Source organism: Pimephales promelas, chromosome 10, assembly GCF_988280905.1.
Source record: "Pimephales promelas chromosome 10, fPimPro1.hap1.1, whole genome shotgun sequence".
NCBI lineage: Eukaryota > Metazoa > Chordata > Actinopteri > Cypriniformes > Leuciscidae > Pimephales > Pimephales promelas.
In genome coordinates, this window is record NC_142778.1 from 35612626 (window position 1) to 35638529 (window position 25904).

At 38.5% G+C, this 25904-nt stretch overlaps 1 protein-coding gene across 4 annotated transcripts in view; it reads right to left on the bottom strand.

Moving 5' to 3' along the window:
* The window catches only part of kcnab1a (potassium voltage-gated channel subfamily A regulatory beta subunit 1a), a 121356-nt gene that overhangs the window by 29297 nt on the left and 66155 nt on the right, over nucleotides 1-25904 (bottom strand). For all 4 annotated transcript variants that reach the window (XM_089116546.1, XM_039683801.2, XM_039683799.2 and 1 more), the window contains one exon: nucleotides 2615-2658. In XM_089116546.1, coding sequence (XP_088972672.1) covers nucleotides 2615-2658 — 44 coding nt within the window. The remainder of the gene's footprint in view (nucleotides 1-2614; nucleotides 2659-25904) is intronic.

The window sequence follows — 25904 nt, forward strand, 5'->3', positions numbered from 1 at the left end:
ACATTGGCGTAGCGCACTCGCGTTCTGCACTGCTGGCATTATGGGAGATCGCCAGCTGGCAGGAGCTGACCTTTACATGAGACGGCTTGCTGGGCCGACGCTCACACAAAAATCGCTACCAACTCCAACTATCATCTTCAGTTATTCACCCCGGGATGATTTCTTTTGGCTTACGACAACTAGTCAATGGTAAAGCGGAAGTGTGACAAACTAACAAATCATTCACTTTTAGTCAACTCTCAAACTTACCCTGAAAGATGCACTGTGAACATGTAATGTTTATATAAGTCTGGTTGAAGGTGAGTCAAACCCACACAGTCACTTCACCTGCCTCTTTCTATATTTAACTCGTTCTGTTCCTTCTCCGCGAGAGAGTCAGATGTTCGTTCACTCTCTGGTGTTTGATTTTAGAAATCAGAGTTGGATAAAAGATTCTTGACTTGTTGTGGAGGCGGACACGCACACTCTCCCGTCGACCTGTCTGGTGTGTGTTCTGTTGTATACAGACGTGACGCAGCACATGAGCTTCATAACACACACGTTAGCACATTTTAGCACTGAGACACCTGTGCTGTTCTCAGTCTCATACAATATGCATGCTTCCACTGCTCACATTTGAACTGAGCTCTTTTCTGTCAGTCATCTCAATGAACAAATGAAACGAAATAGGACCGCAATTATGGAAGAACTGAATAGTTTCATTGTTACCCTTCAGTGGATTTCTTAAAAAGATTGAGTGTTTCTGCTGGTTTGCTTCAGGACACAGATGTGTTACATCAGACCCAACAGAGTTTCTTTTTAAAACATAGGAATCTATTATTCTGATAATTTCATAAAGGTACAGGTTTCATTAAAGGAACACTATGTATTTTTTTTCAATATAGTCAATATGTCAATCCTTCTTCCAAAATATTTTTGTCTTACCATGATTCCCATTAGCCCATTATAGAGGTTTATATTTTAGACCGGGCCGAATGGTTTTATGAGCTGTAGGATAATCTCTCTCTCTCTCTCTCTCTTTTAGGTATAGGAATGAATCATATTCAGCAAAAATCCACAAAATGTTTGCAGTTTTGTTTTTTAACTGCTAGTACATTTATTATGGTCTGGGTCATGTATTATTTTATTTTGCATAGTTTGAGAATGAAGACATACCAAGAATCTGCCTAACTTTTGAGTTGGTTCTTCTACATGACTCACAGATTTGCGCACTGATTCGTTAAGTGACGCACTGATTCTTTGAGTGACTCACTGATTCGTTGAGTGACGCACTGATTCGTTGAGTGACGCACTGTTTCGCACTGATTCGTTGAGTGGCGCACTGATTCTTTGCGTGACGCACTGATTCGTTGAGTGACTCACTGATTCGTTAAATGACGCACTGATTCATTGAGTGACGCACTGATTCGTTAAATGACGCACTGATTCATTGAGTGACGCACTGATTCTTTGAGTGACGCACTGATTCGTTGAGTGACTCACTGATTCGTTGAGTGACGCACTGATTCGTTGAGTGACTCACTGATTCTTTGAGTGACGCACTGATTCATTGAGTGACGCACTGATTCATTGAGTGACGCACTGATTCGTTGAGTGACACACTGATTCGTTGAGTGACTTACTAATTCGTTGAGTGAAGCACTGATTCGTCGAGTGACTCACTGATTCGTCGAGCGACTCACTGATTCGTTGAGCGGCGCACTGATTCGTCGAGTGACGCACTGATTCGTTGAGTGATGCACTGATTCTTTGTGTCACGCACTGATTCTTTCAGTGACACACCGATTCTTTCAGTGACACACCGATTCTTTGAGTGACTCACCGATTCGTTGAGTGACGCACTCGTTGAGTTACTCACTGATTCGTTGAGTGACGCACTGATTCACTGAGTGACGCACTGATTCGTTGAGGGACGCACTGATTCGTTGAGTGACGCACTGATTCGTTGAGTGACTCACTGATTCGTTGAGTGACTCACTGATTCGTTATAAGTCAGTGATTAATTTACTCCACCAATTTAATAAAAAAATAATTCATAAACAAAAAAAACAATTGTTTCTCATGAATCTGTTCACCAAAATGATTTTTTCACTGATTCATTCAATTAATATTTTCAATTAATCTGTTCCGACCTTTCTGTGGGACAGGTTACATATTTTTTTTGTAAAATCTGCATGCCAACAAATCTACTTAGCCTCGCATTCAGAGCGATTTATCTTCCTGGATAATTTTATATTTAGTAACACGCATCCACTTTAAAGACACACACACACACACATATGCCCCTGTAGCTGTGGCCTGCTTCTCTCTAAGAGCTGACTCTGCTTTTCGTCGTCTCTGAGGTACCGATACTGACTGAAACACTCCGGTTACTGAAGTTCAGCTTTTGTAATTGCTTTCATATATCCCACTGTTCAAGTCCCAGTCCTATCCAAGACATCAATAGCCAGAGTGTGTGTGTGTGTGTGTATGAGTGTGTGTGAAAGCGAGAAATTGCTAGAGAAGTCAGCGTGGTGTCATGATAAATGAACTGTTAAACCGAACAGTGCACAAACCGAGTCTGCTGATAGTGCAGCATGTGGAAATATCTTCTGTGATATAATGCAACACTCACCCAGACCGAGGCATGAGACTCTCAATCCAGATTTACCAAGATTCCTAAACAGGCAGAAAAAGAGAGAGAGAATTAAATATCTATATATTATTGCTGAACACAGTCATTCTGACTTCATGGAGCTAAACTCAATTCTCAATGTAAACTGAAACAACTTACATGAACGCAAAGGTGTAAACAAAATCAAATGAGGTTGATAATCATACAATGCACACACACATTACTATAAAGGGCACAGAAATGTCTTCTATGCCCCGTTTTCTCCTGTTTTCTTAAGTCAACTACTGTCGAGTGAATGAATGGCTTTGCTATTTTCATTTCCTTAAAGGGATAGTTCACTTTGAAATTAATTTTTGGTATGTTTTATCTTACGTCAAGGGCATCCAAGATGTAGGTGTCTTTGTTTATGCAGTATTTTCAATTTTGATATTTTTAGGTCAAACCGTTCTTGTCGGTCAGTCATATAATGGAGGTCTATGGTCACCACCTCAAAGAGCATGCACAGAGAAGTCCAAATTAAACATGATTTAATGACTCGTGAATGTAAGTACACATTGATGTCCTAAGACACGAAACGAGCGGTTTGTGTGAGAAAACGAACAGTATTTATATCGTTTTTATCTCTTGTTAACAGCCATCGAACTGTTACCGAACTGAACTGAACAATGTGTTGATAAAGCATAGAGTGTGTTTCTGGTCTGCACAGCAACACTTTTCTAACAGTGTAAAACATGGAAGCAGAGAGATTGTGACTCGAGTGTACAGCAAGACTGCAACGACACCATGAACCACATTAAAGGGAATTCATTGTTTTTAAATGAGATGTATTGATAGTGAGATGCGGTTAGTGACAAACTTCGCAGGGAACACAGAAAAAGTGCTGACGGAGAGAGAAAACGAGGATGAGCAAGAGAGAGAAACTGCAAGCGGGTGCAGTCTGCGGCGAGTGTGCGTTTCCTCGTCAGTGTTCATCTATTTCTCTGCATGAAGGCCAGAGAGTGAAGGTGCAGGTCAGGATGATAACAGATTCACTGCTAACGCACCGCACCTTCTGTAATATACAGCTGACGTTACAATCCATGACCCATCCCTCAACCTTTGACACTTCATTACAAGATTAAGTTGAAGAGTGTGACAGAGGAAATATCGAGTACGATCCCCTTTCAAGACCCAGACTGATAGAAAGAAAGAGGCAGAACCTATGATATATATATATATTAGGGGTGGGGAAAAAAATCGATTCTCGATGCATCGCGATGCGGACGTGGACGATCCTGAATCGATTCACAAATGTCAAAAAATCGATTTAAAAAAAAATTTTTTTATATGTATTTATAATAACGTAATATTGACGGAACGCGAAAGACGGAACTCTGAAGCGCGGAAGTGCAGTGGCCGGACCGTCTGTGGCGTGCACATAACAGAGATGAGATGGCACGCGAGAACCAAACATTTTCCTTGTTAGGTTAAAAGCTGACGTGTGGAAATATTTTGGCTTCTGAAGTTGAAGGGGGAAAGGAGCTGGACAAGAGCCGCACTAGTTGTACGCTTTGTGGAATAAAACCAACGACGGAAACACGACAAATATGATAAGCCATATGACACCTTTCCAGCCAGAGGAGGAAAAACACTCGGCTGCACCAGTCGTTATATTATTTATTTACTACAATTATGCTCCTAGTTCAAGCACACATTTATTTTCCTGGTCGTTCTTTGTAATGTTAATAAAATATATTGTGCATTAATTCTTCATGGGTCATTAATTTGTACCTTTAAAGCAAATTATTTATAGTCACACACAAAAGATTCAGATAATCGATTTGTACCATTATAAATGTCTTGTACTTTAACTTTTGATGAACTTAATTTATCCTTGATGAATAAAAGTATAGATTTCTTTTTTCTTTTGCCCAAAAAATTAAATAAAAATTCTTACCGACTCCAAACATTTGAACGGTATTGTTTAATGTTACAAAAGCTTTCTATTTCAGATAAATGCTGTTCTTTTGAATTTCTAGGTGATTCTCTGAATCGGGTGCCCTTCAAGTCCCCCAAACTTGCTTCAAATATATTTTCAATTGAAGGAAATCACAAAATACATTTTAATACTGTCAATTAATAGAACCAGGTGCATTTGCATTATAATGCAGCAAAATTGCTTTTGAAAAAAATGTAAAGTTAATAAATGTAAAGATAATGAGTTGCCTAAGTAGTAGATAACAAGCATGTTTGCATGTCCTCACTAACCATCATTATATTTTCAATGAATATCAAACAAATAAAAAGTGCAATTAATACCAAAATGTTGCTGCTGCTAATATAATCATATGTTGATCTAGTGTATTTTCGTTTACTGTTGTGAAATGGAAAATCAATAATCGGTAATCGAGAATCGTTAATAATCGAAAATCGACTGTAATCGAATCGGGACTTCAATAATCGTAATTGAATCGAATCGGGAAATCAGACAGATTAACCACCCCTACTATATATATAAAAAATATTTTAGTTTTAGTCTACAAACTACTGATAACATTTCTTGCCCATTTTTTAATAAATATATTATAATTTAGAGCTTTATTAAAAAGAAAGAAATTGAAAATTGGTTAAAAAAACCCCCAAAAATATGATGTTTTTAGTCCACAAATATATAAAGTAACATTTAAGCACCGATAACTATAAGAACCATTATTGATAACTGGGCACTAATATTAATTGATAATAACTGAGCAGCAAATCATGATATCAGAGTGATTTCTGAGGGATCATGTGACACTGAAGACTGGAGTAATGATGCTGAAAATACAGCTTTGATCACAAAAATAAATTGCATTTTACAATATATTCACATAGAAAATAATCTTTTTAAATTGTAATAATATTTCACTGTTTTTTTATCAAATAAATGCATGCCTTGAGGAGTGTAAGGGACTTAAAAAAGCGTAATTATCCCAAACTTTTGACATGTGGTGCATATGTGTGTGTGTGTGTGGGTCAGGTTAACTATACATTATGAGGACAAAATATCCCCACAAATATGGCAATATCTAAAATCCTGTCCTTATGGGGACATTTTTTGGTCGCCACGAGGAAAACAATCATAAACATGTATAAATAGTTAGTTTTTTTTTTTTTTTGGAAAATGTAAAAAAGCAGAATGTTCCCTGTGATGGGCAGGTTTAGGAGTCGGGTTAGTGTAAGAGGACAGAATACAGTCTATACAATAAAACCATTATGTTATGGAGAGTCCCCACAGCCAACCAGAAGTGTGTGTGTGTGTGTGTGTGTGTGTATGTGTGTGTACACTTGTGGTTGTGCATCTGTGAGCCTTTAGATGAATTTGGATTTTGTTGGATTTTGCCATCTATCATTTAAACAGCTAGAGGACGAAAATTGACTGGGAACCAGTCAGATTGAGAATCTGTTTAAGATTACAGTAAAGACAAATGAAGCATTGCAACAGAGGAGCATGACCACAACAACGACAGCTACAGTTCAAGTGATGTAGGGGAACAGCCTGTAGTGTGTAAAGCCTCCAGAGGCAGACCGCACCTGCACATTTATTTGCAGTTTGTTTCGTGGTTAAAGTGAGGATACTTCATGTTTAAACATACAAAGTGAACTACGATTAAAATAATCTTCATAATCGTGCTCTTTAAAGGGCTCTGGCCAGTGGCTCGCTCGACATGCTCACACTGAATAATGAATGGAGTAAAGCAGCTGTATAGATCTGATGCCAAACAGCAAGAATATTGTACAGTGCAGCGATTCAAACTAAAGAACAGCGACTGATGAATTAGGAGTGTTTTTCACAAGACCGATCAAGACAACGCAACTCTTCAGATTACAACAACTTATATTGTAGTACAAAACACACACACAGATATATATTCTACTTTCTGCATGCATATATGAAAGTGACATGATCAAAACAATTATGTTCTATTTATTAAAACTGTGTTAAAAAAACAATTCTCTCACTTAAATATCTCAGTTTTATATCTCTCACTTAGATATTTAAGTTTTATGCCATGTCAAAATAAAATTTTCACATTGAGAGAGTTGGTTATTTACTTTTTATTTAGTTTTCCCATTAAAACCAATATTTATGGCCTGAGACCATTTTGTGGATGCGGAACATGTACGCTACGGCTGGGTAATAAATATCGATTTCTCGTTATTAATCGATTCTCATTTTTATGAACCGATATCGATTCTTAAACCTCAAGAATCGATTAGTCATCCTGTTTCATTTGAATGAATGGATCATTGTATCGCGGCTGCGTACATCCAAAAACTCACAATAATCTTTGTTGTTTGTTACTATTGATATGAAACAAAGTCTCAATTTTTAAATTACGTCCATTTTCTTTAGAAATTCAAAAACATAAATAGCGTTTTGGCGCTGTGGCGTGAGATCGCTCTGGAGAAGCAGCAGCGCTGATCTCTCTTCCGGCTTAATAATACCAGTCACAGCGCCAAATAAACATGAATGAGCATCTGAAAGTGTGTTAAAGATAGAGTACAACTTATCGAAATCCGTATCATGTCGCATTGATTCGCTCAATCAGCGTTTCAACCGTGGAAAGACGTCAGTTAAACAGCTTGTAATCAATGTCATGTATCGTCATATTTACCACAGAAAACCCACATAAAAAAATAACTCTAGAGAGGAGCATTTTGCTAAATATATACACCATATTACATATGCATTATAATCTTAATGTTCTTCATTACTTAATGCATATTTGAATAAATCTGGCAAGTTTTTATGACAGCCACCATTTATATGTTTATATTTCATATAATCTTCTTATTATACAAATAAATAAAAGTGTAATTTAAGTGTTTGAATAGCTACAAAACAGTTCATTATTACCTTCATATTAGGCTAATGAAGCCTACAACTAGACTCCCATAGTTTACAGCATTAGTTCAGAGATTTGATTCCCTTGAGAAAATTTGCCATTTATTGTAACTGATATCCAAAATAATCGATATTGAATCGAAACAGAATCGAAATCGAAACCGAATTGCAAGCTTGTGAATAGAAATCGAATCGAATTGTGAAATTTGTGTCAATACCCAGCCCTAGTATACGGACAAAAACCGAAAGCCGGGTTTTATCATGTGATCAGCATAACAGGCCAATCATAACACAATAGAGGCATTGAATTTCCCTCATTCATTCTCAATTCCCTCCATCAAACCCACAATATGTCTATTAAAACTCAAAGGGTTCAGGAGGCAAATGAGATGCCGCCTCGCTCTGCAACTTTAACACTTTTATACACTTTTTAACTCTTTCTCCGCGTTTTAGAAAAACGTTGCCAGCCTTTTTTTTTTTTTAAATCATTTTCACAAAAATTTTCAACAAATTACATCTGGGAGATGTTCAAAACACAGATGGAGTCGATCGAGTCCATGAACCAGTCCTGCAGATCGTCATTTCATTCAGTAACATTAGGCAGATTTGATTTATATGCGGTTTAATGTTATGCTATCGCTTGTTTCTGCTTCTTCTTCATCTGTGTTTTGATCAGAAGATTCTGTATGTATTACTACTCAGTGAAAAGACAGTAAAATATCACATTTTGTAATACTTATACTTGCATTGCTTCATTGTTGTATTGTGGATTATTTTCTCAACCATTTGTCGATGACGACTGAATCACCCCGAACCCAAAGAATCAAAGAATAATTACTGCAAGCTGAGACTGATACACTCATTACCACGACCTCAGTCACTGCCAGGAGTTTACTGTAACCCTGTCCTCCCTGCTGCGTTACTGATGAGGGAGTGTGTGTGTGTGCGCGCATGTAAGCAGTGTAAAATTTAGTTGGAAGCTGAACTGTCATGACTACTTTAAAGAACAGAATGAATCAGACTCATGCAGTATTCATGGAGCAATCAGAGAACATTTCTCACACCCATCGTTTCCACCTTTTGTCATAATAAAGTGATGCGTAATATGATGGTGTACAGTGGGGATGTGATTCGGGTCAATGTGATCCTGACCTGAGAGCTCAGGTGCATCATCTGGAAGCGGTATGAGTGCATGTAAGTGTGCCGTTCGCTAATATGTGCCTCTGTGTGTGTACTGTCTCTCTCCAGACCAACACACCTGAGCCCTCGTTGGGTTTATGATGTTTATTAGGGCTGGGTATTGAGACAAATTTCACAATTCGATTCACAAGCTTGCAATTCGATTCGATTTCGATTCGATATCGATTATTTTGGATATCAGTTACAATAAATGGCAATTTTTCTCAAGGGAATCAAATCTCTGAACTAATGCTGTAAACTATGGGAGTCTAGTTGTAGCCTACTAGGCTTCATTAGCCTAATATGACAGGTCTAATGAGGGCAACATTATCTCACATTTCACAGTAGAGAGGTATGGTGACATGTGAGAGCGGCTGGTGAAATGCAGCAAGATATATTTTTACTGTATGAGTGACAAAGACAGAAGAGGGGAATGAATTTGATGAAATAAATTGAATGTCATTGCATTGTCTCTGCACACATACTGTAGACAAAATTATCTTGCGAGTTTTGCATCACATGATCGACTCTTCTAAGTGACTGATCAAACTATACAGTATAGCGTTTATCGCCGATAATGATGAATGAATGATCCAAACAAGTGGATCTCTAAGCTGAGTGAGTGAGTGGAGGCGGGGCTAATTTGCATATTCATAGAACTGCTTATAATAAATGAGGCTGAAGTTATATTCAAGCTATTTTAAGGCATGACAACATTTTTTTCAAGGAAAAAAACACTTAAATATGTCATTTTGGGTGATCAAAGATGAGTTTTACGGGATATACCGGTACTGTAATTATTGACTAAAAAATATATATAATTCTAGCAATAATCTATAAAACATGTTGATCAACATATTTTGCTATTTGATCATAATCATTATTTTAACAATTACAGCTGTCATGATCAATTTCAGAAAAAAAAGCCTTTATATTCTCACATATTTCAATATTCTTTCAGATAATGATGAATGAATGATCCAAACAAGTGGATCTCTAAGCTGAGTGAGTGGAGGCGGGGCTAATTTGCATATTCATAGAAATGCTTATAATAAATGAGGCTGAAGTTATATTCAAGCTATTTTAAGGCATGACAACATTTTTTTTTCAAGGAAAAAACACTTAAATATGTCATTTTGGGTGATCAAAGATGAGTTTTACGATGAGTTATAAAAAATTATAATTCTTACAATAATCTATAAAACATGTTGATCAACATATTTTGCTATTTGATCATAATCATTATTTTAACAATTACAGCTGTCATGATCAATTTCAGAAAAAAAAGCCTTTATATTCTCACATATTTCAATATTCTTTCAGATAATGATGAATGAATGATCCAAACAAGTGGATCTCTAAGCTGAGTGAGTGAGTGGAGGCGGGGCTAATTTGCATATTCATAGAACTGCTTATAATAAATGAGGCTGAAGTTATTCTCAAGCTATTTTAAGGCATGACAACATTTTTTTCAAGGAAAAAACGCTTAAATATGTCATTTTGGTGATCAAAGATGAGTTTTAAGGGATATACTGTAATTATTAACTAAAAAAATTATAATTCTAACAATAATCTATAAAACATGTTGATCAACATGTTTTGCTATTTGATCATAATCATTATTTTAACAATTACAGCTGTCATGATCAATTTCAGAAAAAAATGCCTTTATATTCTCATATTTCAATATTCTTTCCGATAATGATGAATGAATGATCCAAACAAGTGGATCTTTAAGCTGAGTGAGTGAGTGGAGGCGGGGCTAATTTGCATATTCATAGAACTGCTTGTAATAAATGAGGCTGAAGTTATATTCAAGCTATTTTAAAGCATGACAACATTTTTTTTTTCAAGGAAAAAACACTTAAATATGTCATTTTGGGTGATCAAAGATGAGTTTTACGATGAGTTATAAAAAATTATAATTCTTACAATAATCTATAAAACATGTTGATCAACATGTTTTGCTATTTGATCATAATCATTATTTTAACAATTACAGCTGTCATGATCAATTTCAGAAAAAAAAGCCTTTATATTCTCACATATTTCAATATTCTTTCCGATAATGATGAATGAATGATCCAAACAAGTGGATCTCTAAGCTGAGTGAGTGAGTGGAGGCGGGGCTAATTTGCATATTCATAGAAATGCTTGTAATAAATGAGGCTGAAGTTATTCTCAAGCTATTTTAAGGCATGACAAAAAACATTTCAAGGAAAAAAGCGCTTAAATATGTCATTTTGGTGATCAAAGATGAGTTTACCGGTACTGTAATTATTGACTAAAAAAAATTATAATTCTAACAATAATCTATAAAACATGTTGATCAACATATTTTGCTATTTGATCATAATAATTATTTTAACAATTACAGCTGTCATGATCAATTTCAGAAAAAAAAGCCTTTATATTCTCACATATTTCCTGTCAAAATAAAACAATTAATGGAATTCTAAGTTATAAATAAGCCGTGGGATGTTAGTGTACTTAATGAAGTCTGGCACTGGGGTTATTTAAAACCGAGCCTTAAATCATTTCTTCAGAAGCTTCAGTAAACAAAAAATGATTTGAATGTAATGGGGGCAAATCAAAACGACATTATACAAGCACTCGATGAAATGCCTACAAACCACCAAATTAACCTTATAATATTTGAATATATATTTACTCTGCGGCAGACGAGAGAAATATCATCTGCCAGATGCTCAATAGGGCAGAAGCTGAGGACGCCAGTTTAGCTCACATAAATCAATCTGTGACAGCAGGCCTTTTCCTTCTTACTCTTTGGCAGATACGAGTCTGAGATGTTAGGCTGCATGTTTAATGGAAAACAAAAGAGGTATAATAAGATGCATGAGACACTGCAGATGATCCACCCAGTAGTAAGAAAAGAGAGAAAGAATAATATGTGATGTTGATATCTGGAGTTATGTTGTGTCACCAGCAATTCCTTAAAACATGGACTGAATGGATCGTGCAATGAAGAGAGAAACGAAGTAAATAAATGAACAGTTCTGCTTCCCTGACATATTAAGGAACGCTTGTGCTCTGCTTAAAAGAAGGAGAGGGAGCAATCTGCATAAATCAGGAGCAAATCATCTACTTCCACAGCTTGAGCTGAATGCACTGGAAAGTGTCGCTGTGACTCCTGGAGTCCAAGGATCTGACTGATGTAAGCTGATATTATTAAAGGTCAGCTGAAGAATAAACAAGCTGGAAGTTTTGTTGAGGAAAATTGCTTTGTAAAATGCGAGCTAAAAGGTTAATAACAAATCACGAGTGTTTTCAGGGTGATCTCATTTGTATTCATACTGTAGGTATTGGTAAGTCAAGTTTTGGTAATAGACACTGTATTTTAATGACAGTATTGACAGACTCTAAAACACAAATCCTTTTATTCAGTGTTGCACCGAAATTATTTTTTTAAAGGGTAACTAAACCCCTGGTCAGAGCCTGACTCCACCCACTGGCAATATTCGAAAAATGCTGAAAAAGTGGCCTGACCCCAGCGGAGATAGAGGGGACGAAATAGATGCTAAAACACTCAATCCTGATTGTTTTTAATACTCGATATTCCAACTCCTGACTCGCTACAGTGGTTCTGACAAAACAAGCTAGTGTGCGTTTCCCGAAAGCATCGTTAGCCAACTATGGTCGCAAGTTCTGTCGTTATTAGCATAGTTCAACGAGTTAGTGTTTCGCGAAACCATCGTTCCAGCGAACATTCGCAAACAGCATCGCAAAGTTGTGTGGTTTGAACGACAGCTCTCGACCCGTGGTTAGAGGCATCGTTTCTATATTGCATGACATTTGGACGTAATAAAATTCTTATTTTGAGCAAAATAAGCAAGCTGACATTCAGTAAAACCGGTGCCTTTTATTTAGAATACTTACAAATGGAATTTACGTCTTTTAGTTTGTCAAAAGATTTAAAGTAACGTGTTTGAAGAGTGCGCATGTGCGAACGCGCTCTACTATGTAAGAACGAGCCAAATATTGAGTCTGGTAATAAAGCAAAATAACTGAGAACAATTAGAAATAGTCCTCAGATGACATGTTTGTAATTTATTTTAAAAAATCTAGAACAGTTTCATTAAAAGTAGTTATTTTTCCACCACGTGCGAAACCAACGTGGTTGAACGATACTTTGCGACAATGGGTTTCGGGAAACAGTCGTGACTAGCTAGTTGATTTCTCCCACGATACATCGTACTATGGTAGTGAAGCAACGAACTACGTCGTTGTACGGGAAACGCATTCCTGGTTTTTTTATACTACCAAGAGTGTGGTAAGCTGAAACGTGCGTACGTCACGAAGAACCGCTAACATCCAAAAGGAAAATTCAACTGCAGTAGCCACCGTTCAACCTGGAGAGGGCAGCACTAAGACGTTTTTACACCATATATTGTAGAAATAAAACACTTTATACACAAATGTAAAAAACGTTACTCGAATCAATGACTGGTATTAATAAAGATCCATTCTTACAGATCATTAACTACAAAAAGTTGGTTTAGGGTTTAGTTACTCTTTAAAAACTTATGTTTTCATTTAGGCAAAAACTGAAACCTGAAATGAAGTTTCAGTAATTCAATTCAGGTAATTGAGTATTTGAACTTGGATGCAGTTCAGGGTGTCGTGTTCTCATGTGATAAATACACCAGTCGTAGTAAAGTTCAACGAGCCAATGAAGTTCAATGAAGGGCGATGATATCTTCTCTTAGGATCGTTCTTTTGACTAAGCCATATTACTGACATGCAGTCAAACGTGACACTCGACAAACCTAGCCAGTTCAGATATTTAATGTGTTCTAGCTCAAGCACACCTGGTGCAACTAATGAAGCCCTTGATTGATTGCATCAGGTGTGCTTGAGACAACACCTGTTTGCAGAAGTTGCATTTTCAGTTGAATTTGGGGAAACTAGAGCCCGACCGATAAAGGATTTTGAAGGCCGATACGATACAAATATTTTTGGGTTTTAAAATCCGATATATCGGTCGATATTTTATTTTTTTATTTTTTTATTTTAAACTGGAGATGATTAGTCACAAATTTTGTCGTGCTTAGTTGAGTTAAGAGAACTGATAGGGATGCTCTTTTAATTGTTATTCAAGCAATGCATGTATCGTGACCAACTCAACGAGTGTTGCCAACAGGAACGGTGTAGAGTGCCCTCTGGTGGACAAACTATACAACTCCAACACTCGTGACATGGTTCAAGCGTGTTTCGTCCGTTTTTATTTTATTTACGAAATATTCATTTATTGGCAATTATAACTGCCGATACCTATAGTTTAGAAAATGCCTAATATCGGCCGCTAATATCGGTCTGGCTCTAGGGGTAACCACTTGAAATATTTTTTTGTTTTTGAGCTATTTCAATAACTTTTGTTTGATTTGTTCATTGCAGACAGCTGAAAGTCTGTAAATTTTGCCAATAAACCTGATTTGCAATAATTTTGATTACAACTGTATAATTTAGCAGAAGAACAGCTGCACTCTAGTCATTTGCGATGTACAATGTCCTCACAAGAGAAAGAGTTGGCACGCATTAATCTGTGAGAGGGGTGTTATTTCTCTAGGGTCTCATTTACACCTTCACATGTTGAGCTGTGCCGAACTCTCCCCATGATGCCAGGATGCATCTACCCTGTGATTACTCCTTCCCCTTCTGTGAAAAACCGAGTCAGAGGACAGTTACAGAGTTCAACCTCACACTCAAATACACAGATACGCACATCAAATTCCCACATCATTTCAATGGGCTATATGCACGCATAAGTTCCACATTTGACGCAAGGATGCTCGTCCATTTCCGGTTGTGGAGATTTAAGCGGAGGAGAACCGAGGAAAACGGGATTATGGCAGAGTCTTCAATATTTACTGTCCTCCCGTCTTTGAAACGAAACGTACATACGTTTAGATGTAATTTTATATATAGTTATGTTTATTTAATATAATTTTAAAAAGAAGCATAAACACAACGAGGGGTGTCTGTTTTATCTGTTTTTGTGACTAACGTTTCTTTATTCTAACCATGGAGTATAAAATTCAATATAACTTCTCGGTATTGCATTGGACTCTACGATCGGCGGAAGTTATCGAGCATCCTTAATCCTTCGCCGGAAATAACGCCGTGCATAGAGCCCATTACACTCTGAACAGGACAGAGAACGAGAGATAGAAGGTCACCAAGCAACATTGGTACGAGTGGGCACAGGAGGAAAAAAACTTGACTCGCGACTAGCGACGTCCTCCGGCGAGACTTCAGCACCTTATGTGGGTGTCTGAGTGAGTGAATGCTTAAAACATCTCACACTGGTCATTTCATGAAAGTACAAGAACTCCAGGAACGAGATCAGTGAGCTAAGAAATGAGTCTGACTCATCCGCATGTCTGGGAATGTTAAAGGGTTAGTTCACCCAAAAATGAAAATTAAGTCATTAATTACTCACCCCCATGCTGTACCAACCCCGTAAGACCTTCGTTCATCTTCGGAGCACAAATGAAGATATTTTTGATTGAATCTGAGAGCTGGATCAGGGACTGGCTCTTGACGGCCCATAAAGTCATTAAAGAAAAGGTTTAAATATTCCATGTGCCTACAGCGGCTCAATTATAAGTTTATCAAGCGACGAGACTACTTTTTGTGCGAAAAAAACATAAATAACGACTTAATTTGACTATTCCATTACTTCCTTATGAGCGCATGCGCGAGAACTGAGACGAGGACGTTCTCATTCGTCTACTTCTTGTTACCGGCTGCTCACCGCTCAGCAGTTTTACCGCCCCCTACCGTATAAAATGATGATCCATATATAAGGCGCTCCGGATTATAAGGAACACTGTCGTTTTTTGAGAAGATTAAAGGCTTTTAAGTGCACCTTATAGTGCGGAAAATACGCAAATTGAAAAGCGTATGTACAGCGCGCATCTTCCTCTGCTTGTAAACAGAAAGTTTTGCGCTTCCAGCTATATCAGCACATCATCTTATACGGTAGGTGGCAGTAATACTCCTAAGCGGTGAGCAGCCGGTAACAAGTCGAAGGAGAACGTCCTCGTCTCAGTTCTCGCGCATGCGCCCATAAGGAAGTAATAGAATAGTCAAATTAAGTCGTTATTTATGTTTTTTTCGCACAAAAAGTATTCTCGTCGCTTGATAAACTTATAATTGAGCTGCTGTAGGCACGTGCAGCATTTAAACCGTTTCTTTAATGACTTTATGGGCCGTCAAGAGCCAGTCCCTTAGGCAGTCTATCTAGGACTGATCCAGCTCTCAGATTCAATCAAAAATATCTTTATTTGTGTTCTGAAGATGAACGAAGGTCTTACGGGGTTGGTACAGCATGGGGGTGAGTAATTAATGACTTAATTTACATTTTTGGGTGAACTAACCCTTTAATGCAACGAACTAAACTCAATTTATGTCTTCATGATCAGCTTTGGTGCATTTAGTACAAAGACTGCTTGTTTAACCTCTATATCATCTAGTCTCTTGTGCACTTTGTGCACCAATGCTTTGGTACAAACATGTAATTGATTTTGTACAATTGTCTGCAGTTTCCTGCATAATTATTATATTATATTATGCATTAGTAAACTGCATAAATGCATAGTAAACATTCCCTGTCGTATTTTAAACTGCATAAATGGTTAAACCACTTGTCATAATCTGTCAACCGTATTTTTGTAAATTGATGAATTGCTCTCAGGTGACTTTCACGAATCAGTGTATCAAGTGAGGAATACAAATAAACAATACGTGCAAGAAGCTCCGTTCCATTAGATAAAGTTTGCACTGATTTCCCGTCTGAGGAAACGAGATCTCTGCAGGATAATGAGTTCGGTTTTTCCTAAAACTGTGATTGATGATGTCCTCCTGCAGAGGCAAAGCTCCGTCTGACTTCTGCTATGGTCCAATGCATCCCAGCAAAGTGAACAGTTCAAAAGCGATGTCTCACAGTGAAGTCCAAGCTATAGCTGGAGTGTTTCATCGTAAAGAGATCTGAAGTGGCATGGAGCCATTCGTCATTAGTCTGGTATGGTAATTATTCAAATGCTAATCTGGACGGGTGGCATCTCCAAGAAAACGACATGTGATTTGTAGTAGTGAAAATCTGCTGAAGGTCTTAGTAATAATCACTCATTCCCTCTGTAAAACACGCAAATAGATCATAAAGCCCTCACCAACATGGGACTCACAATTTATTGTTCCAACAAGGTTCGCTTCAAAGATTTTTTTTGTGTGTGTGTGTGTGTTTTAAGGAATACTCCCGGAAAATAAACAAAGCTTAGCTTTTGAAAAACAGCTTATGTAAATCTTTCCCCAAATAAAAGCTGCATGTTTGCAGCCGCAGTCACTCTCTCATTAGGGCCCGAGCACTAACAGTGCGAGGACCCTATTGAAACTGTTAGGATTATTTTTTTTTTTCTTTTTTCTGCAAAGTAAGCGCCATTTTCGGGGCCGCAACATGCTCAAAAAGTCACCAAATTTGGCACGCATGTCAGGACAGGTGAAAAATTTCGTATTTTGTGGGTTTCGCAGATGGGCGTGGCAAAATGGCACGCTAGCGCCACCTAGAAAATTGGAAAAAATTAGCCCCTCGTCCACGTTCAACCTACATGCACGAAATTTGGTGGGGACGTGTATCATATCAAGATGCACAAAAAAGCCTCAAGAACCCATACCCTAAACTCGACAGGAAGTCCACCATTTTGAATTTGGCGGCCATTTTTGGACGATTTACACACTCCGTACTTTAACAAACTCCTCCTAGGGATTTAGTCGGATCGACTTCAAATTTCTGCTGTGCCTTCTAAAGGCATTGACGATGTGAAGTTGTGCTATCTGCGCGTTTTCATCGATGGGCGTGTCCGTGGCGTCGAAGATTCGCCATGAAACAGGAAGTTGTAGTAACTTGGCTGTAAATGCCCAGATCTGCACGAAATTTGACACATTTGACAAGAGTCCCGCTCTGAACAAATCTACATGCCGACATTCACCCTAAGTCATAGCGCCACCTGCTGGCAACAGGAAGTGACCTTTAACGAAGCAGCCCCCACTGCGTGTTTGACCGACATGTACGAAATTTTTGTGGTACATCTACCATGTCCAGACGCACAGAAAAGTCTCTTAGAGCGATGCCCTAAAATCAACAGGAAGTCGGCCATTTCTAATTTTACCGCCATTTTTGGATGATTTACTCATTACGTACTTTAACGAACTCCTCCTAGGGATTTAGTCGGATCGACTTCACATTTCTGCTGTGCCTTCTAAAGGCATTGACGATGTAAAGTTGTGCTATCTGCGCGTTTTCGTCGATGGGCGTGTCCGTGGCGTCGATGATTCGCCATGAAACAGGAAGTTGTAGTAACTTGGCTGTAAAAGCCCAGATATGCATGAAATTTTACACCTTTGACAAGAGTCCCGCCCTGAACAAATCTACATGCCGACATTCACCCACAGTCATAGCGCCACCTGCTGGCAACAGGAAGTGACCTTTAACGAAGCAGCGTAGCAAATGCACATCCGCACTGGCTGAGCTTCAGAAAATGCAACACGGCCGCCTCAGACCCCGACGTGCTACAGGTGCGAGGGCCCGCCCATCGCTGCTTGCAGCTTTAATTTATTTTTTTTATTTTTTTTTTTTTTCTGCAAAGTAAGTGCCATTTTCGGGGCCGCAACATGCTCAAAAACTCACCAAATTTGGCACGCATGTCAGGACTGGTGAAAAATTTCGTATTTTGTGGGTTTCGCAGATGGGCGGGGCAAAATGGCACGCTAGCGCCACCTAGAAAATTGGAAAAAATTAGCCCCTCGTCCACGTTCAACCTACATGCACGAAATTTGGTAGGGACGTGTATCATATCAAGACGCACAAAAAAGCCTCAAGAACCCATACCCTAAACTCGACAGGAGGTCCGCCATTTTGAATTTGGTGGCCATTTTTGGACGATTTACAGACTCCGTACTTTAACGAACTCCTCCTAGGGATTTAGTCGGATCGACTTAAAATTTCTGCTGTGCCTTCTAAAGGCATTGACGATGTAAAGTTGTGCTATCTGCGCGTTTTCGTCGATGGGCGTGTCCGTGGCGTCGAAGATTCGCCATGAAACAGGAAGTTGTAGTAACTTGGCTGTAAATGCCCAGATCTGCACGAAATTTGACACATTTGACAAGAGTCCCGCCCTGAACAAATCTACATGCCGACATTCACCCACAGTCATAGCGCCACCTGCTGGCAACAGGAAGTGACCTTTAACGAAGCAGCCCCCGCCGCTTGTTTGACCGACATGTACGAAATTTCTGTGGTACATCTACCATGACCAGACGCACAAAAAAGCCTCAAGAACCCATACCCTAAACTCGACAGGAAGTCCGCCATTTTGAATTCGGCGACCGATTTGGGACGATTTACACACTCCGTACTTTAACGAACTCCTCCTAGGGATTTAGTCGGATCAACTTCAAATTTCTGTTGTACCTTCTAAAGGCATTGACGATGTAAAGTTGTGCTATCTGCGCGTTTTCGTCGATGGGCGTGTCCGTGGCGTCGATAATTCGCCATGAAACAGGAAGTTGTAGTAACTTGGCTGTAAATGCCCAGATCTACACGAAATTTTACACATTTGACAAGAGTCCCACCCTGAACAAATCTACATGCCGACATTCACCCACATTCATAGCGCCACCTAGTGGCAAGAGGAAGTGACATTTAACGAAGCAGCCCCCGTCGCATGTTTGACCGACATGTACGAAATTTCTGTGGTACATCTACCATGTCCAGACGCACAGAAAAGTCTCTTGGAGCGATGCCCTAAACTCAACAGGAAGTCAGCCATTTCTAATTTTACCGCCATTTTTGGATGATTTACTCATTACGTACTTTAACTAACTCCTCCTAGGGCTTCAGTCGGATCGACATCACATTTCTGATGTGCCTTCTAAAGGCATTGACGATGTAAAGTTGTGCTATCTGTGCGTTTTCGTCGATGGGTGTGACCGTGGCGTCGAAGATTCGCCATGAAACAGGAAGTTGTAGTAACTTGGCTGTAAATGCCCAGATCTGCACGAAATTTTACACATTTGACAAGAGTCCCGCGTTGAACAAATCTACATGCCGACATTCACCCACAGTCATAGTGCCACCTGCTGGCAACAGGAACTGACCTTTAACGAAGCAGCGTAGCAAATGCACAGCCGCACTGGCTGAGCTGCAGAATATGCAACGCAGCCGCCTCACACCCCGACGCGCTACAGGTGCGAGGGCCCGCCCATCGCTGCTTGCAGCTTTAATTTCTACCTGAAATCCTTTCAGACCACAACAACACCTGAAGTTAATATGAAAAGGAAGGCGACGTGAGAAGATTAAATGGATATAAGTATAATCTGAGAGTATTGGGTGAGTGAACACAATCTTTTGTTCTGCTGAGCAAGCTGTTCTTTAATTAAAGGGGATGTCAATGAAAAGGCTAATACGATGACACATTGTGCTGGTAAACGCTTTAACATGACTGAAAGAAACCCAAGAAATTTAAACAAAAGACCATAATGAAAAATTAGGATATTTTTTACAACAAAAAAAAAGCATAGAGAAGCAAGTTGAAGAGTAAGAGGCAAAAAGAGGGCTATGGAGAGTATAGAAAGATGTATGATTCAGAAACATTGGTCAGCTCTTTTGGGGCAAAAACAAAGACTGGTAGCACATCGTTTTTTTTCCCCAGATTTGGAAGATTTTTCCTTTATTTACGATCAAAAAACATGCAAAGGAATGAGAGAGACACCCCAGCTAACAGGAAATGTCCTCAGAAATTAAACAAACGCTGGTAACACTTTACAATAAGGTTCGTTAGTTAACATTAGTTAACTACATTAGTTAATATGAACTAATAATGAATAGCATTTGTTAATCTTTGTTAATGTTATTTTCAACATTTACTAATAGTTGATTAAAATCTCGTTACCATTAGTTAATGCACCGTGAACTAACATGAACAAACAATGAACAGCTGTGTTTTCATGAACTAACATTAACAAAGATGAACAAATGCAGTAACAAATGTATTGCTCATGGTTAGTGCATGTTAGTAAATACATTAACTAATGTTAACTAATGAACCTTATTGTAAAGTGTTACCCAAACGCTCTTCCAGTAACATTTTATAAAACGTTTTTTTAAGAGTCATCTGCTCTTTGTTTAATTGTAACCAATCAGATCAACGTGTGATCGTCAACCTGTGGATCTCTGAGCTGAGTGAGTGAACGGAGGCGGGGAACATTTGCATATTCATACTAAATGAGTTACATTCAAGCTATTTCAAGGCATGACAAAAAAAAAAAAAAAATCAGATTTTTTGGTGATCAAATGATTGATTACAGGGGGACTTTAAAGGCAATACAAATGCATTTTCCTATTGGCTCCAGAAAATAATTCCACTTTTGTGTTTAGGATGCAAGTGTGAAAATGTGCACGTGTCCACCACAGTAGCAGATGACAATTCAAGCTATTCATCTCGCAGCATTACATGTTCTTCAGTTTTACCATTTTCACTTCAGGCAAAGAAACCCATAAAAATGGCATTTGATAGCCTGTTAGATCTGTGGAAAAGCCAATTGTAGTGTGACAGGCCTGTGCAGCTGCCAAAATACAATATCCACAAACACATACGGTGATTCATCGAGGGGAGGAAGGGAGAAATAATGAAAACTAGCAGAATTTCTGCCCTTTTATTGAAGCGCTCGGAAAGGGTGAGGGGAAAGCTCAATAAATCAGCGGCAGGAGTGAGAGGGAAAGCTGATGAACCCTCTGAATCTCACTTTAATAGATTCTTTCACCCTTGGACCCTAGATCGCCCGTCACAGTCCACGGGGAACACAAGATTAACGCTCCACAATGCCTAATGTTGAGAGAGAAGATCCCTAAAAGACGTTCAGCATTTCTCATATGCAAAGATTGATTTCGTGTTAAGATCACTTAACATAATAATCACGGTAACACTTTACAATAAGGTTCGTTAGTTAACATTAGTTAACTACAGTAGTTAATATGAACTAATAATGAATAGCATTTGTTAATCTTTGTTAATGTTATTTTCAACATTTACTAATACTTGATTAAAATCTTGTTACCATTAGTTAAAGGTGCCATCTAACATAATAAATCAAATCCTACTCCATACTCCATAACAGATGGGGGCAGTATACCTTCAAAAAAATGACTTGTGCTCCTACCATCGCGCATGTTATTCAAATCATTTGACATGATAGTAAAAGGTTGGAAGACCGCAGTTTCACGTGGAACATTTGGAGATTTTTAGAGATCAGAGACTCAATGAACTAAACACTAGAGTGAACTAAACTAAACACTATGAATCTCAACACTAAATGATGAAGACCGCCTCATAGATCTCAAAAACAAGCTGGTGCATTTCGACGGTATGGGAAAATAAAAGCTTGGGCAATTATTTGAAGTTTATGGTATTCGTTTTGTTCATATTACACTTTTATTGTTAGTGAATTAATTTGACAGACAGCATTCGCTGATGTTGATCAAGCTAGCGCCGTGAATTCACCGTGAGACACACGCAATTGACACTTAGCAAGCAGGTTAGTTAAGCTCTCAGATTCTGTCAATTATATTACGCAATTCAAAGAATAAATACCGTTTTGGCGCTTGTACATGTTACACTACAGATCCCTAGCGCACGTGAACCGATCGTCTCTACTAGCTGGAAAAAGAACATGAACACTGTTGAAAGATACAGTATAGACCAACGCTACTTTTGCGTCATCGAAGGGTAACGCCCCCTTTTGGGGGAAAACACCTCTATACTGTCAATGGGAAAACAAACAGATTCCCATGAGAACAGAACTCGCACTAGATCTGCAAAGTTTCTTGATAGCAAAAATGGCACAAACTTAAAGAAGCTAACGTTACTGAATACGGGGTTACAGAGGTGTCCCTTTGAAATGGTCGAAAACTGGATTAATGACCCCACACAGCGGCCAAATATGGACTATTCAGACATCTAACGATACCACTATGTCGTGGAATCACCAAGTAAGTAGCCTTTTTTATTTATTTATCATTTACACACTCACAGTAGCCTATTACAAACTACTAGACGATGAGGCCATGTCACTTGGATCATATTTAACTTGATTTAAGCTATTGACAGTTTTGTTGTCGACTAGCTATTAGAAAGACTAGCTGTTAGCAGCTAACGTTACCTTATTAGACTATGTCAATAGCTTAAATCAAGTTAAATATGATCCATTCATCGTCTAGTTTGTCATACTGTGAGTGTTAATGAAAAAAAAGGCTACTTACTTGGTGATTCCACGAGATAGTGGTAACGTTAGATGTCTGAATAGTCCATATTTGGCCGCTGTGTGGGGTCATTAATCCAGTTTTCGACCATTTCAAAGGGACACCTCTGTAACCCCGTATTCAGTAACGTTAGCTTCTATAAGTTTGTGCCATTTTTGCTATCAAGAAACTTTGCAGATCTAGTGCGAGTTCTGTTCTCATGGGAATCCGTTTGTTTTCCCATAGACAGTATAGAGGTGTTTTCCCCCAAAAGGGGGCGTTACCCTTCGATGACGCAAAAGTAGCGTTGGTCTATGCTACAACTTACCAAAATGTATTCCTCATGCATAATGTCGACCAATCATTTTTTGAACTCTTCCCTGAACTGAAATGTAGTAATTGGCTGTATTTCCACACGACTGACATCAGGTTCAAGTACACACAAGCCGGCGCGAGCGCGACTCACTCGTCTATGCAGTTTGGCTGGTGCTAACGTTGCCCGTCCGCATACCGCCTCCCATGGCCGGAACTGGTATTACGATACCTGCCGGGCCGGGGCTAGTAATTTAGCATGCTAATTCAGGTTAATATCTCGGCAGCACTATAACTTGTCAGTTTTTTAATGACATCTTTGCACTTATTTCTTCTCATTCTTTTGATGCGTGTAGCTCATTTTTCGTATATTGTTACCTCAATTATTACATATGGCACCTTTAATGGACCGTGAACTAACATGAACAAACAATGAACAGCTGTATTTTCATGAACTAACATTAACAAAGATGAACAAATGCATTAACAAATGTATTGCTCATGGTTAGTGCATGTTAGTAAATATGTTAACTAATGAACCTTATTGTAAAGTGTTATTATAATCACAGTAAATACTACTCACATTAAGTCAAATAGATTTATAGATCATAAAGTACTTCTAAGCTCTGAATGATGGTGGCGTTTAGTCGTGAATGTCCACTTTTTCTAAAGGACGGAAGATACTTTGAAGAATGTGTTCGTCCATTCAACAAAGATTTTTTTGTGTGAAATTTTAATAATTTTAATTTTAATTTTAAATGGATGTTTTTTTTTTTGCCAAAAATAAGCTGCAATGAGGAAGCAAAGATATGATTAGGGCACACGGAAAACCGGAGTAAAGATATTGCCCATTTGCTGCAATAATTTTAACGAATAAACATTTTAGTCTGCATGTAAAATGGATCAGCTTGTGTGCGTGTTGCTTGTGTGTCAACCATGCATGACAGAGCCCGAAGCCCAACAGCTTGACAAAATCCATTTGTATTGGTAGCGTTTGTCAAAAAAAAATAAAAAATAAACAGATAAACAATGAAGTGAAATTCCCCCTCCAGGACCTGCATTGTTTACCAGTGTGCTTGAAATTAACGAAGTGATGCAGATACACGCTCACTACAGAGAATAATAGCATTCATTATTCACCAGCCCTGTAGGCCGACAACAGCGTTTCAGGGGCTTTATTAACAGAAACGTGACGAGAGACAAAAGAAACTTTCTCCTTTTTAACAGATTCAGCATGTTTTAGTCCAGCATACGAGTTTATGCTTTCTTGATTGTATTAAAGCCATATGGTCCCCAACAGGGTGCCTGAAATAGTCTATTATAAATGAGGTTATCGCTTACTTTCCTCTGAATAAGGAGATCCGGGACATGGTTAGCCATATTCAGCGATATTCATTACTGTACATCAGGGATAACATCATCCCTGTAAACAAGCATCCCCAAATGCTTGTAGTGCACATCTCTAATCAAATGATAATGTGTATCAGTACAAAGTTTACAAAGTTTAAGTTTTATATTAGCTCAAATGTTCGCCTTGCTCTGTTCTGTGATGCGCGTTCGTGACTCTCCTGTTCGAACTCGTTCATCAAAATGAACAAATCTTTTTTGTGTCATTTGGTTGAATCAACGAACGAAATGAACAAATTGGCTCAGAAAAAGATTCAATCATTTTGATGAACGAGTTCGAACAGGAGAGTCACGAACGCGCATCACAGAACAGAGCAAGGCGAGTGCTTGAGCTTATAAAACTTAAACTTTTTTTTTTAAATGAGCGATCGTTTCGCTTGCTAAGACCCTTATTCATCGTCTGGAATCGTTTAAAGGTGCCATATACAATAATTGAGGTAACAATATACGAAAAATGAGCTACACGCATCAAAAGAATGAGAAGAAATAAGTGCAAAGATGTCATTAAAAAACTGACAAGTTATAGTGCTGCCGAGATATTAACCTGAATTAGCATGCTAAATTACTAGCCCCGGCCCGGCAGGTATCGTAATACCAGTTCCGGCCATGGGAGGCGGTATGCGGACGGGCAACGTTAGCACCAGCCAAACTGCAATACGTGAGTGAGTCGCGCTCGCGCCGGCTTGTGTGTGTGTGTGTATGTGTACTTGAACCTGATGTCAGTCGTGTGGAAATACAGCCCACTACTACATTTCAGTTCAGGGAAGAGTTCAAAAAATGATTGGTCGACATTATGCATGAGGAATACATTTTGGTAAGTTGTAGCATACTGTATCTTTCAACAGAGTTCATGTTCTTTTTCCAGCTAGTAGAGACGATCGGTTCACGTGCGCTAGGGATCTGTAGTGTAACATGTACAAGCGCCAAAACGGTATTTATTCTTTGAATTGCGTAATATAATTGACAGAATCTGAGAGCTTAACTAACCTGCTTGCTAAGTGTCAATTGCGTGTGTCTCACGGTGAATTCACGGCGCTAACTTGTCAAATTAATTCACTAACAATAAAAGTGTAATATGAACAAAACGAATACCATAAACTTCAAATAATTGCCCAAGCTTTTATTTTCCCATACCGTCGAAATGCACCAGCTTGTTTTTGAGATCTATGAGGCGGTCTTCATCATTTAGTGTTGAGATTCATAGTGTTTAG